Source organism: Mytilus galloprovincialis, chromosome 7, assembly GCF_965363235.1.
Source record: "Mytilus galloprovincialis chromosome 7, xbMytGall1.hap1.1, whole genome shotgun sequence".
Lineage (NCBI taxonomy): Eukaryota > Metazoa > Mollusca > Bivalvia > Mytilida > Mytilidae > Mytilus > Mytilus galloprovincialis.
This window is the reverse complement of record NC_134844.1, coordinates 68108129-68123940: the sequence shown is the minus strand read 5'-3', so window position 1 is coordinate 68123940 and position 15812 is coordinate 68108129. Positions and strand designations below refer to the sequence as shown.

The window sequence follows — 15812 nt, the reverse complement described above, 5'->3', positions numbered from 1 at the left end:
TATATTATCGTTGTTTTTGACGAGAAAATACAGTAGGGTCAAGATTGGGAAGGTTAAATATCAGAACGTCCTATGTAAATACCATAATATGTTACCCGACATATTATACCACCAACATCACTACATGTATTAGATAGCACTGTAACATATGAAACGAGAGTTTGTGGAGGTTAAATATCAGAATGTCCGATGTAAATACAAGGTACAATACCCGAATCATACTATAATTGACCTTTTTACATGTGTGAGATAACACTATAACACATGAAACGAGAGTTGTAAGTTAAAAAAAAACACGTATTATAACCACTGACGTCTACTTAGCTTGGATTAAAAACAATTGTGCTGACTTCAAATCAGTTTAAAAGTAACTGCAAGGTAAGTCTTATAACTTTGCATCACACAATAGATTAAATGTGAAGAGAGATAAAGCATACCCTAAAATAATCACACACAGAAATGATTCTTTTTTGGAACCAATAAGATTGTCATCAAATTAAGGTTTGAAATTATGTATACATGTATATTATCATATATGTGTTTGTCTTTCGACATTATACACTATTGGGTAGTTGCTTAACTATTGAGAACTATTGTCGCAAACAGTAATCAAATAGCACGTGCTTGGGTGTGTATAATGTCATACTATGTTAGACAGAAGACCTCAATATATGTATAGTTTTATAATATACAATGTAGTAGGAAGCATTTAAGCAACTCTGATGTTACTTTGTCAATTTCGATAGAAAATTAAGTAGTAAGTAAGCAATGCTATTTTCCGACATCTCGCTTATCTCTCGTTTGCTTGCTTGCAAATGTCGTTTTACGCGGAAACTCTTTTGTATTGAACATGTTATAATTAAAGAATGCAATGTCGGCCAAGATGTTATAATGCCGACATATCAGATTGCTCTAGATCTGAGGCCCCTCATGGGGGGGTCCTAGTAATCACATAATCACCATTTTTTTGCCAATATAATCACATAATCATTAAATATTTGCTTATCTTTAGTAATCAAATAATCATAAACTAAAAATACAGTCCTAGGTAATCAAATAATCATGAAATATTTGGCTTAATAATCAAATAATCATTAAAAAAACGGCCAAGTAATCACATAATCAAAAACCCCATGAGGGCCCTCAGATCTACTTTGTAGGTATATTTATTTTAAGAAATCTTAATGCAAAATATGATACTATTTATGATGTCTTCTACTATAATTCTGACAATTTCATATCGTTTTGTATAGTGTATACACTTTTTTTATGAAACGGACAATGCCTAAACTGTGACCATACCTTGTATTAAAAATGCCATAATGCGGGGTTCACACATTGCCGATTATTGCTCCCGTTTGAGATCAGACAGCAATACGACACGAAAAGTGAAAAAGTCGGATTAGTATCCTCAATTATCTGGAATGTCCTATCATTGTCGGAATGCAGTCGTTTTAGTTCTTAACAGATTCCTACGGGTCGGGAAGGGTCCGAATAGTTCGGCAAAGCACCCCGACAGTTAGGTGCGTCCCGTAACATTCGGGGCAACTCAGCCGATTTTGTCTAGTCGGATTACAATCGTGGCTATGGCGTGACAGATTCTGCTGTATCGGATCGAATTCCGAACAATGTTTTGTGTATTCTGGCCGGTGTCCTGTGGAACGGGAATGATCTGCAGTAATTTTTCATAGCTGTTTTTCTGCCGATTGAGTCCAGATTGCATCCAGATCTTGTCGATTGCGAACCGTTTTTTGCCGAAACCGTTCCGAAACAGTCCCGTTATTAATACGAAATTCGTCAATGATACCCACGTCAGAGTCCCGACAATTACAGAATACAATACGACTGAGACCGGACAAAGCTGTTTGCAATGCGATACAACGGACCATGATAGGATTACGTTCCGACAGTACCTGAGCATCCCGAATATGCCGACAGTTTTTGAACGGATAACTTCCGTCAGCGTCGGTTCACTGTCGGGTCACTGTCTGATCTCTGTCGAATTACATTCGGCAGAGTCGGGACGCAGTCGTGACAGACTCGGTCGAATTTTACCTGGCGAAAAATACGAATCGGATAAGAAGCGGATTCAGAACGAGATTATCGGGACATATTCGCTTGGAAACGGTTGAATATCGACGCTTCCTGAAAACTATCTGATTGTTGTCGTGATCAAATTATTTTTTTAACAAATTTTAATTAAAGTTTGAATTTCCATCCACGATTCACAGGATCTTGATCAGACTTTTAATAAATTTTAGTCGGGAATGGTCCTGTCAAGGACGGTAGTAAAAATCGTGAACGTGTGACCCCAGCTTAAGTATAATATACAAATAATGATGTGGGAAAGTCGATAAAATGCATTGGATCAATTGATATTGTACGACTTTGCCCCCCGCAGAGCTATAGAAAAACAGTACATTAACGGGTGTTACACGGACTCTTTTTAGACGATACACGGACTCTTTTTAGTTGTTACACGGACACTTTTTATGAATAGAATCACTCGTGCATGATCAGTGAGTTCATGGGCACTTTAACTTTTAATTAGATTTGAACTTTTTGGTTCACCGACTTATTTCCTGTCTTTTTATTGAACAAAATATTTACGTTAGCATCAATATCTTTTTTTCAAACATTTCCAGTTAAATACTATTCATATCAGTACACTTAGGGATTAGACATTAAACTTCAATAGTGGGGGGGTTATGGTTTTCTCCTAAAATAGATATTTTGATCCCAAATTTTATGAGAAAAAAATTATTATGGTCAAGCAGATGACAAATTAATGTTTTGCATGATTCCTGATTTTCCGAATACCGTTAATAGTGCTCATTGGCGGATCCGGGGGTTGGTACCCCCGTTTTTTTTTTTGGCCGATCAATGCATTTGAATGGGGACATATAGTTGGAACCCCCCTTTTATCCTGGGTTGGGACCCCTCCTGCTTTGTCCTGGTTTGGACCTCCTTTTAAAATGGCTTGATCCGCCCCTGGTGCTAATTTAAACAAAAACATTTGGGTGATGGCGTTGAAAAGTAAATAGTTAATATATATTAAAAAAAAAGAACATACTTCCCCCTTTATGAAGCAAAATATTCGGTCAATAAATGTTTTCTTCAATATATGGACATGCATAGTATTTTGGACAATGCTTAAAGTAAAGAAAGGATGATACTGACGTGTATATTTCAATAAAAATAAGACAGGAAATAAGTAAATAAAAATCAAATCTAATATCAAAAGATAAAATCCCTATCAACTCACCAATGCACGATTGATCCTATAAACAAAAAGTAATACACGTCCAAATAAGCAGCAAATCTAGAAGAAAATCATTCAACTTATGTCATCAATTTTGGGCGGTAAGCTGCGATTGGATCATATAGTAACACGTGTTTAATCCCGATCAACACTTGCAGATCTAGAGACGAGCATGAATTTATAAAAAAAATCAAAGTATATGGCTGAATATAGACAAAATCCATTTTTTTCATAAACATTTAATTCACTTTTATCGAATTTATATCAGTGGTGGATCCAGGTCTAAATCTAGGACAAAACAGGGGGGATCCAACTTTATGTCCCCATTTAAATGCATTGATCGTCAAAAAAAGGGTTGTTCCAACCCCCGGGACTCCCACCACTGCATATTAAATTCATGTATTTGGCAACAAACGCGCGATTTCCACGATTTTTTTTAAGGGGGAATGGGGGGATGGAATGGCACATCCTGCATTTTTTCATTAAAAATAAAGATCAGAGCCTGTTTATTTTAAAATGAATTAGCCCCTCCCCCCCCCCCCTTTTCCCCGCTTTCTGTTTTATTCATAAAAATCAAACGTTATCTTACAAACCACTAAAATATTTCTTTATATTACTTTTTTACGAAGTTGCATTTTGAAAAGTCTTAAATGTGTAAAACATTTATCTTTTACTTGAAATGGTTCTTTTTTTTTTTTTTTTTTTTTTTATCAAATTATTAAATTCCTGGTTTTTTTTTAATGAAAAAAATCTCGGTTGAAGGGAAATGAAAAAAAAATGTGTTTATGCTGTAACTTACATTTACTGCTTTATGGCTGTCTACGTTTCTCAAATGTTTAGTCTTGCTAAAAGTATTATTACTTTCTTGAAACGTCGTACAAGTCAGATAAAAAACAAAAGTAACAAAAGAAACAGGCCGGTTACAACCAGCCGAATAGTTTTTCTGCACTTGTAGTCAGGTCAAGGTCCTCGGCTATCGCCTCGGACCTTGACCTGACTACTCGTGCAGAAAAACTATCCGGCAACGGTTGTTACCGGCCTGTTTCTTTGTTACCTTTGTATTTTATCTAATACATAACCATGTGTATCCTTGAGTCCTTATGTGGCTAATGACCTATTAATTTTTTAGGACATAGTTTAGTTACAATATACTGACCTTACATAACCTACCATTTGATAACGTGACCTATATGAAAGTGATAATAAGTCATACTAAATTATGTCAACATCTAGAACGTAATATTTCATATTAATCCTTTTATTTGTATGTAAATAAGTTTACAAGTTGGTTTTCATTTTGACATTGTTAGCTTAGTCTGGACACGAGTTAAGGTTTGTGAACACACGGATTCTTTTTTTTTTCCTGCCCGTATGCATAAAACATCTTAACTTAAGTATTCCTTAAACTAAGATTTCACTAAGAATTCCCTTAGTTAAGTAAAAATCTTAAGTCGTATGCATAAACTTACGTAAGTCTTCATTTAACTAAGGAATACTTAAATCGGAACCTTTCTTTAATTACCGTATGATATATACATGTATGAGTATATTTAGCTCATCGCTTGAACTGATCATCCGTGTAAAAGTTTGTTATGAATATTTACATTGATTGATCAATACATACTTTTATTAAGAGCTGGGTCAAATGGATGTCGGTATGTTAAACAATTCAATAACTAAAAACGGATGAAACATTAATGCATAAGAGAAACGATTTACGTTTTGATGTTTCCAAAACTTAAAACTACTCAATCTTTAAATTAATGCATCCTTCATGGATGTTATATTTTCTAGAGACAACAATATTATTTAAACTCTAACAAAACTTGCATGATAAAGGAGGGGGAGGACAGGGGTAAGGGAGACAGGGAGAAAGGGGGTAGGAGAAAGGAGAAAGGGGGTGGGAGAAAGGAGAAAGGGGGTAGGAGAAAGGAGAGGAAGGCTGGGAGAAAGGAGAAAAAGTTGGAGAAAGGAGAAAAAATAAAATATCTCTCCTTTTAAAAAATTTTCTAATATTTCAAGAAAAAATATTTCAAAAGGAGATGTTTTATTCTAATGGGAGAAAGGAGAACGGGGGTAGGAGAAAGGAGAAGAGGGGTGGGAGAAGGGAGAAGGGTACCCCCTGTCCTCCCCCTCATAAAAGTTCCAATGGCGTATTACTCAATTTATTTCACTTGACTGGGCGGAGTTTAACCGATTCGCTCACAATAAACCAGTCCATCTATAGATAGGTGTTTTAGGATAAACTCATCAATGAAGTGTCCAGTCATTGTTTTTTTTAAATTCCTTTGATGACACTGATAGGTGATTAGAAATCAGTAATAATTATAACGGCTATCATCCTTATCACACACATCTTCAAATAGACTGTCCTTATGCAAATTAAAACGTAAGCTCCGCCCGATCAGTTGAAATGACATTGGTAATAGCACTAGTGTAGCATTGTAAGCAAGTGCTTACAAATAGATTAATAAAACTTTTTTTAAATAAAACATTCAGCTGCTTTTGGACTGTCGTCCCCCCTTTCAGACCTCCTTCTTACTTTTTATTTATTGGTTTAAAAAAATCTATTTCGATTTGAAATAAATAGTTTTATCATTTTCTTTTTACAAAAAAAAAGAGAAGGATCAATTTTCCACGAATCCATATAAAAACGAGGGCATTTTCAAAAAAGGTCCTACAATCTTAACTAAGACACATGATTAGATTGATATATTCACAGCAAGGTATTATCAACATCTAAGTGCGATTATCAATATTTTCGTTAACAGCAACTTATCACTGCATATATAAGGAAACATGAAAAATACGGTTAAGGTACCATAAATACGTTATATGAACGTCGATTCGCATGGCAGTGGCGGATCGAGGGGGGTCTTGGGTTGGAACCCCCCTTTTTTCGACGATCAATTTATGTGCATGGGGACAAATAGTTGGAACCCCATTTATTCTGGGTTAGGAACCCAATTGTAAAAATGGCTGGATCCGACCCTGCATGGGTTAGCAGTGGCGGATCCATAAATTTTCATAAAGGGGGGGGGGGGGGGCACTGACTGCCATAAGAGCTCCAATGATTTCCTAAATTATAAACCAAATTGTTCCTCAAAAGGGATGTTCGTACCCCCCCCCCCCCCCCCTCTTTAAATGCACCACTGGCTATGGGTAGGTCTTAAAACTTTCCGATTTGTAAGTGTAACAAATTCTGGGAAAATTTGCCTTAAATCTTTAGAATAAAACTAAATAATGGAAAATTTAACCGATGCCGCTCATACACACACGCATACAGAAAACAAGGTTTGGCATGCATGCAGTCTTCATCTTTCTTTCTTTTCATACTGTTTTTTTTTTTTTACTAACGGTTACAATTGATGCCACGAGGTGTACTTAAAACAGATTAACGTTATAAGTTATGTGTGTAAAAATGCACGTACAGAGTAAACAAAAGAAAATAATAGCATGAAGTCCATGCGTTTAAAAACTGAGTACTCTTCGGTATAGATAACAACGACATTGAGAAATAATGGTATGATGAAATTATATATCTACCCTCTGTTATCACTTGATTTGTTTATTATACGTGATTTTAAGAAAACTACGATGATCGTTAATATTAAGCGAATTATTAGTATTTTATTACTGATATTATTATTTAATCAATTAAATTTTATCTATGCTATTAATGATTTGCAAAAAAAAATATTCTTTCAAATGATTTTAACTATTTCTGAAAATTTAAGGTAGCTCTATAGGTACCTTAGACTTAAGTTAATTCTTAAGCGTTTTCTTAGTATAAGGGGTTTTATGCATAACACTTAAGTTTTGTGGGCGGGACTTAAAACAACTAAGATTTTACTAAGGAAATACTTAGTTTAAGATTTTTTATGCATACCACTTAGATAAAAAGGGCGGAGTTTCCTTAACTTAAGTGTTTACTAAGGAAAATCTTAACTTAAGTAGCTTTATGCATACGGGCCCTGGTCTCTTTAAATCTTACAGAGTGACGCAATCGTTGTTTTTATGGTTCTAATATATAGCACCATTATCATGATTATAATATTATATTCTTATTTTCTGGTATGGTATTGTTCAAGGTTTCACGAATTGTAACACCATTTTTTACGTGTGGAACTGGATCTGCTTTTCATATACCATATATTACCATCTGATATCCCCCCGTTTTATGTAGGGTCATTATTGATCAATGTTGTGTATTATGTACTCTTGTTTGGCCTTTTCTTTCGAAGCCGTTGCTTTGTCAGTTTAGTACCGACGCTTTAGCTTGAAAGACCGTTTAGTTTCCTTCACATTTTTGTTCTGCAAGTGTAGGCAGACGGCACGAAGTTACGAATTTAACACAAACTAGCTTGACACCGCGAACAATCTAATTACGTAACATTATGTTTTTCGCAATAGACTCAACAGTTACATGTATCTTTTTCGAGCCCCGTAGATATATAATGAATATTATTCATAAAAAAATAAATCATTCGAAATTAATTAATTTGAATTTGATTGCAGAATTATATTACTTAAAATATGGCATTCGATTTGGAAAAAATAAAGAAAATTAGAGAGAGTTTAAAACCTGTTCCCTTACCGGAACATGATGGAGTTGGTTATCCATCTTTCCTTCCATTCAGAGAGAAAGGAGCCGAACAAGCTTTAAAAGATATCACTAATTTCCAGTCAAGAGATACAGACATTATGATATGCACGTATGCAAAGTCAGGTATTTATCTGTAACATTAAACAAACATGAATGATTAAAATTAAGCTCGAGTCATATGAGTTAATATTCATGTATTATATTCGGACTCGACGCGCTTTGTGTGCATTTTGTGTTGTTTGTGAAATTATTATTGAAATTTTACAGATATGTTTTCCATTTTTAACCGGATTTTTGTGTCAAAAATGTCGGTTATTGATTTGGGTATGTACGGCGGGCGGGCGGGCAGTAGGGCAGTAGGGCGGGCGGGCGGCAACCAAATGTTGTCCGTGCATTTACTCACGAAGCGTTCAACCAAACCTTTTAAAATTTTAATATGTTGTTACTGACAACAAAATGGAGGTCAAGTTCAATAATGGCGATTTTGACTTTTACCGTTCAGGAGTTACGGTTCTTGAAAGTTTAAAAAATGTTGTGTCCGTGCATTTACTCATGAACCGTTCAACCAAACCTTTTAAAATTTCCTATTAGGAGTTTTGGTCCTTGTAATATTGACAAATGCCAGAACACAAACAAATGTTAAAGATTCCGGTTTACTGTCATTTTGACAGCTCTTGTTGTATGTTGTCTAGTTTAATAAACATGCATAAAATTGAGAATGGAAATGGGGAATGTGTCAAAGAGACAACAACCCGACCAAATAAAAAACAACAACAGAGGGTCACCAACAGGTCTTCAATGTAACGAGAAATTCCCGTACCCGGAGGCGTCCTTCAGCTGGCCCCTAAACAAATATATACTAGTCCAGTGATAATGAACGCCATACTAATTTCCAAATTGTACACAAGAAACTAAAATTAAAATAATACAAAACTGACAAAGGCCAGAGGCTCCTGACTTGGGACAGACGCAAAAATGCGGCGGGGTTAAACATGTTTGTGAGATCTAAACCCTCCCCCTATACCTCTAACCAATGTAGAAAAGTAAACGCATAACAATACGCACCTTAAAATTCAGTTCAAGAGAAGTCCGAGTCTGATGTCAGAAGATGTAACCGAAGAAAATAAACAAAATGACAATAATACATAAATAACAACAGACTACTAGCAGTTAACTGACATGCCAGCTCCAGACTTCAATTAAACTGACTGAAAGATTATGATTATGCATGCATTTAACGATGTTAATATCCATTTTCCCAGGAACACATTGGATAAACGAAATCACCAGTATGTTAATCCGAAAAACAGCAGAACTCGATAATAAAGACAAAGCTACGACGATGCTGGAAACCATTTCCGACTTTTCTGTCACGAATGACCTTCCATCGCCTAGACTACTCAACACTCATTGTCAGTTCCGGTATCTTCCGAAGGGACACATCGTACAAAGGGGCAAGATAATACACATGATTAGAAACCCGAAAGACACATGCGCATCGTACTATCACCATTCGAGGAAAGACAATATATTTCTTAGCTTCTTTGGAACTTGGAATGAGTTTTTCGACTTGTGGATGTCGGCAAAATGTAAGTTATTGATACATTAATAAAAAGAATAAAAATTGTATTTGCGAATGTGTTAGCAATTATTATAGTACACTGATCGAAATCTATGAAGACAGTGGTTAATTCTTGATACCTTGGGTTTACTCCCCCTTCCCCCCCCCCCCAAAAAAAAAAAAAGTGACTGCTATGCGGACAGATACAATGTAGTGATATATTGAAAATGGAAACAGAGAAGGTGTAACATAGAGAACAACCAAACCAAAGAGCGGAAAACAACAAAAGGCCACCAATTAGTTTTCATGTTTTCATGTGACCCCTTAACAAGACTATATATTAGTTCAGCAAAAATGGAAGACACTGACAGACAAAATTCCGCGAAATCTATTAACAAATTTTTTTTAAAAACAAGACTAACAAAAGGCAGGAGGTTCCTGATGTCGCTTGTGTGCATGTTCATGCAATCGACGTAGCACTCGCGAAATTTCAAAACTCTTTGTTTCATTACTTTTACAAATGAACTGCGAATTCGCAATCATTTTCTACTACAAATAATTATATGTAGGTGGATACTTTACATAATAAGTGCATTTTGATTGACTTATACAATTGGATAATTGCAGGTGCATATGGATCATGGTACACTTATGAAAAGGGTATAGAACAAGCAGAGAAAGACTATCCTGGCATGATATTCACTTGCTCTTATGAGGAAATGAAAAAGGTTTGTGATTGTATATTTTATAATCAATATAAATTAATCTCCAACCAAATATAACCTTAGTTTGTATTCTTGGTTTATGCTTAATCACATACAAGATGTCGATAAATGATTATGTAACCTGTATCTGCACTCAGTTAAAATTGTTTTTTTTTTATGAAAGCACGATTGTTTGCTGTTCATTATTTCAGATGACAGTAGTGAAAGCAATATATTCTTATACATTATCTCTCGCTCTGATAAAATTTTAACTTTGTGTTTCATAATTGTAATTCATTGATATACATGTAACAAGATTTTCAAAATGAGATACGCGTAATAAGACGGCTCTTTTTATGTTTACAGTATATTGTTATATATTTAGAACTCTTTGAGCTGGATATGAATTCTAAAAAAAATAAAATAACATGCTGTTCGTCATGTTTTATTTTTTATGCATAAACTGATATCTGGCTAAGTAATTGCACACAATGATATACATGTATATCCAATTCCATATACATTCATGCAGTCATTTTGAAGTACACATAAAAATATATGTCCATGTGAGCTTGAAACGGGTTGTGTTTCTCACTTTAATGGTTATCTATTTTTTTAAATGGATAATAAAGGACCCCAAAACAGAGATTAGGAAGCTAGCCGACTTCCTAGAAGTACAATGCACAGATAAACTTATAGAAGACATTGCAAAAGCAACATCCTTTGAGAACATGAAAGAAAAAAAGATTGATTTTTCAAAAGCTGGGGACGGAACGACATTCATATATAGAAAAGGTAACTTTAATACTCCTTTTTATCTTAAAGGAAACTTAAATATATTTGTCAAAAATATGCCAGATACGTATTCTTTGATTGCCGCATGCCAACTTCGCTAAATTTACATAAGACAGAGGTTCGGAGAAAAGACTACATGTACATTGTCACTGTTTTGGAGTATGCAATAGGCTGTTTTGCTCCAATTCTAAATAATCTGTATTTTTATTACATGTATAATCGTTCAATAAATGAAAATATTTGGAAATTCAGTAATCAATCTTACAAGCAACTTGAAGGTATTTCTGTGCATTAAATTTAATATCGTCGCTGACATTTCTTTTCAAAGTAACATTTTCCCGTTATGTTATGCACGCAAAATCATGAAGTCAATATAACACAAATGTAGATCTTCTTTTATAACATTAAACATTTGCATTAATAAAAACTAATTTCAGTTGTGTTTGTGCTAGACATGCAAATAAAGACAAAATAAGAGTACATGTAATTCTAGTGTTATGTCTATTCCTATCAATATTTAAGTTAAAAAATCAGAGAAGGCTTACATCATAAAGGATGAAAAAGAATTCAAAATTAAGAAAATGGACGAAAAGAAAAATCAACATCACCATGACAAAGCACAACTAATGACAAAACGAAAAACAGCAAACTACAAAGCATTACATGGAAAACTAAATACTCCGCAACTTGAACCCAACAAACTACAAACGAGAAGGATAATATCTTTTGATTTGAGCAGATAAGTAACTCGAATAATTCAAGCCCTTACCGTCTCCGATTCTCTCCACCTTTCGACGAATGAGTGATCGATAGGGAGTGTAATTAATATAACGACTGGATTATTCGGGTTAGCAGATAAGCAGATCTTTTTTTTATATTTACTCGAATTAATACATTGCGTTCAATATAAAGCTATCTATTTTGATATCACATTAAATAGTTATCCTGATATGTATGTAATATTTTCCACATGTTCCACTGTTAGTTTAACATCTCTAAGCCATTCCTCTGGGTTTCTAATGATTATTTTGAACGAACTTCACAATAATAATAAACTGCAGTTTCATGTGCTAGATAAGCCCTGTTGGTTCACTGAAAATATGTAGAATTTAGTTGTAAGCAATAAATTAAATTATTAATAATCAAAACGGAGATTTGCCGAGCGTTTTTCTTGTTTCATAGCGAGAATATACGAAATTCCTATTTTTTTACAATGTACGATTAATATATAATTTATCCTGTAATCTAACATTCATGACATTTAAGTAATGATTGTACATGTACTATTTGTTCTGGCTATGAAGAAATAACATCAAGAAATTTGTGCACCTTGAATAACCCACAAAGCCACATTGTTTAGGTTATGTTATGACAGTCAGTTCTATTCATTAAATTCTAAATTCTATATTTAACGGTATCATCTTGGCAAAGTGTTGATGACGTCACGGACATATGACAAAATTATGTCTATTAGTTAGAGAAACACTGGAAGACACTGGACGTTAATCAACCAAAAGTCAATCAATCTATGAACTAATAGACAAAAAACTTCAAGCCAATCAGAATACGTGTAACATTAAAATTACATTTTTATAAGAAATAAACGTACGATGATTATAGAAGTTTTTTGCTTTCCAAACCATCGGATAAGAACAACAAGAATTGAACGCCGACCGAAACGACGACCCAGAATTAATCGTTAACAAAAAAAAATAATTTTTGACTGCTAATGTATTCTGAATAGGTGCAAGGTACCTTAAGACTTTCTTCATATACTACACTAAAAAGAATGGTGATGTTATCCTTTAAAAAAAATCCACTTTACTTAATATGTTCATTAATCAAAGTTATATTTTATGAAAATACGTTCATTATCACTATGTTTCAGGAATAGTAGGAGACTGGAAAAACCACTTCACTGTAGCACAAAATGAACAATTTGATGCCCAATATGTTGAAGAGTTTCAAGACTGTTCATACAAATCTATGTTTGATTTAGAATTATGTACAATAAAGTAATAATGTATCAGAATTTCAATTTTCTACGCCAGACGCGGGTTTCGTGTAGTAGATGATTTTTTGTTATTAGTTGTTAGTGGCTTTGAACTAGCTGCCAGTAACTGCAAGTACTTACTCTTAGATCTGTACCTAATGTCTTTTTGTTGTTAGAGTGTACAAGTACTCGGCCACGTCCACTCCGTATTTTTGTTAGATGCACTTCTTGTACATGTATCCATCTGATGAGTTAAGCCTTTTTCAACGGATTGATTGTCATAATTCGTTCGTATGTTGTACTTTTGAACCACTTTCCCAGTTAAGGGGGAATCCGCTTATATGTTTACCACCCCTTCCCACACACACACACATTATATATATGTGTGCCTTTCTCATGACCTTGTAATTCAGTGGTTGTCGTTTGTTATTGTTGACTATGCGGTATGGGATTAACTCCTCCATGTTGAAGGCCGTACGTTAACCTATAGTTGTTAATTTCTGTGTCATTTGGTATTGTTGACTATGCGGTATGGGATTAACTCCTCATTGTTGAAGGCCGTACGTTAACCTATAGTTGTTAATTTCTTTGTCATTTGGTCTCTTGTGAAGAGTCGTTTCATTGGTAATCACTCCACAGTCATCTTTTTTTTCTATAATCATCAGTGAAAATAACATTTTTGTTTTCAGTCAAAAAGGTCAAATAAACCACAAAGCTCATTGAGTACACTACATTTGTGAATGTAAGTGTTAAATAAAGAATTCTTCATCCATGTTGGCGCCATTTATATCACGTGCTGTTCGGTGTGAGCTAAGGGTCCATGTTGAGGCCGTACTTTCACACATAAATGTTTACTTTTAAACATTGTGACTTGCATGGGGATTTGTCTCATTAAGACTCATATCACATCTTCTTAATTATATCATGTTTATTAACATATCTTGACATTTATATTTAATTTGTTAATTGTTCTTTTTTTCTTTTATTTCTAAGATTTTCAAGTTATAGTTATAAACGCAGAATCGACTAGTCGGCATTTTAGGAACTTAGATCTTAGTGTACTTCCACCTTCAATGCCTTATATTACTGTTCTTCCACACATAGCTTTCAGTATATAACTGTTAACTCCTGCAATAGTGCTATTACTATATGAACAAAAAACGTTTTTTACAAAGCCACTATGTACAATGTAGCACTAGATTATTTAACAATAACATAAGATGTGTAGTTACATCGATGAGACAGCTACTAAACGACAACAAATACACAAAGGACTGTCAGGGGCAGAACACAGTCTTCAAGAATATACAGATGACAATATTGTAATCTAACAAATAACTGTAGAACTGATTGGTATTGTTTTTCATTCATTATTTCGTACACAAGTTAGGCCTTTAGTTATCTCGTTTGAATTGTTTTACACATGTTAACTATACCACACCTTCTAATGTATAATATGCAATACAAAGGTTATCTGTAATGACGAGCGCAGTTCAACAATACTTTCCTCTTAAGATTTTTTAAAGAAATTTTCTACACTTTTAATGAAATTTGAAAGATGGTGGTTTACAGAATAGTGAATAAAGGGAAAACATATAAAGAAAAGAGAAAAATCGACCAACAATAATAGTTTAAAAGAATAGAGAATAATAGACAACAAGCATAAAGAATACATTTGATTTGCTTTTTGGTGTTTTAATGCCACTTTTACGCGCCACTTTTAGGCTTTTTTGTGGCAGCCACTTTTTATTGGTGAAGGAAGACAGAGTTCCCGGAGAAAACCACCGACCTTCGATAGGAAAACTGGCTATCCTAGTCAATTAAGATTGGAGTCTAGAAATATGGCTTAAAATCAGAACACAGAAATAAAAGACATCCAGACCCTCATGCAAATTAAGTGTTAACTACTTCAGTTTTAACATGATGATCCATTATTTGACAAAAAGACATATATTATAAACCGTCTTATAGAACAGTTGCACTTCATGGTATTCTTTCGTGGTCTGAATTATAATTTATGTTTACCTTTGGTTATCATTTTGCTTCTATCATTTGGACTCTGATTTCCATCTGTACTCGTTTTGGGGGTTTTGAATGTCTTATTTTATTTGTCGTTCTTTTCATTTCTTAAATCTATAAAGTATTAATTTAATCTCATTACTGTTCATTTTTCGACATCTCATGCGTGCCTAATGTATATTATCGTTTTAAGAAACTGCAAATTTAGAGGTCTTAAAATTTATTTCGCTAAAATTAAAAAAAAACACAAAAAAACAAAAAAACAATTACAAGTGTGAAAAGTTAACATGATGTACATGTATCTATCATTTTACAATAGTTATTTAATCATATACACATGGAAAAAAGTATTGCAACACCAAATTGAAATTCAAATTAAAAAAACACTCTTTATTTTTTTGTGATATAATTTGTTGAAATAGAACTAGTTAAACATTATTTAAATATCACCTGAGTTTAATTAATAAATATCGACTCGATAAGTTCTTATCTGCACATGCAGCTACTGTACTCGAAAACAATAAAACAGGGGTCGTGTTCTCGAAGCTATCTTAGGACTAGGACGTGTCCTTAGTCCATCTTATGACAGGTTTTTATCCTAAGTCGTGTTCTCGAAGCTCTCTTAATTTACGATATATCGCAGTTTTCGTCCTAACTTTAGGACACCTAATTAGGTGTCTTAGGATCATCCTATCTTCATCCTAACACAATAAAGTTTGGATTTCGCTTTTTTTTCATTTTTTTACCTGAAGATTAATATGAAATGAAACGCACCATCGGTTTTGACTCGTATATAAAGTAAAAAGGCATGATTTTGAATTTTGATCTTCGTTTTTACGATTACACTACCAATTCAATTCTCATTTCAAAAC

The 15812-nt window shown here is 33.9% G+C and overlaps 1 protein-coding gene across 1 annotated transcript; it reads left to right on the top strand.

Annotated features, from left to right (window-relative positions):
* The first annotated feature begins 241 nt into the window (after nt 1-241).
* On the top strand, nt 242-12960 carry LOC143081906 (sulfotransferase 1C4-like). The gene is made up of 6 exons (XM_076257555.1): nt 242-378; nt 7781-7991; nt 9131-9457; nt 10057-10157; nt 10766-10928; nt 12817-12960. The coding sequence occupies exons 2-6, from the start codon at nt 7799-7801 to the stop codon at nt 12945-12947; spliced, it is 915 nt and encodes a 304-aa protein (XP_076113670.1). The 5' UTR covers nt 242-378; nt 7781-7798; the 3' UTR covers nt 12948-12960.
* Nucleotides 12961-15812: the final 2852 nt, after the last annotated feature.

Coding starts and splice junctions, on each gene's coding strand:
- LOC143081906 (XM_076257555.1), top strand. CDS start 7,799: ATGGCATTCGATTTGGAAAAAATAAAGAAAATTAGAGAGAGTTTAAAA. Junction 7,992..9,130: donor ATGCACGTATGCAAAGTCAG/GTATTTATCTGT, acceptor CCATTTTCCCAG/GAACACATTGGATAAACGAA. Junction 10,929..12,816: donor GACATTCATATATAGAAAAG/GTAACTTTAATA, acceptor ACTATGTTTCAG/GAATAGTAGGAGACTGGAAA.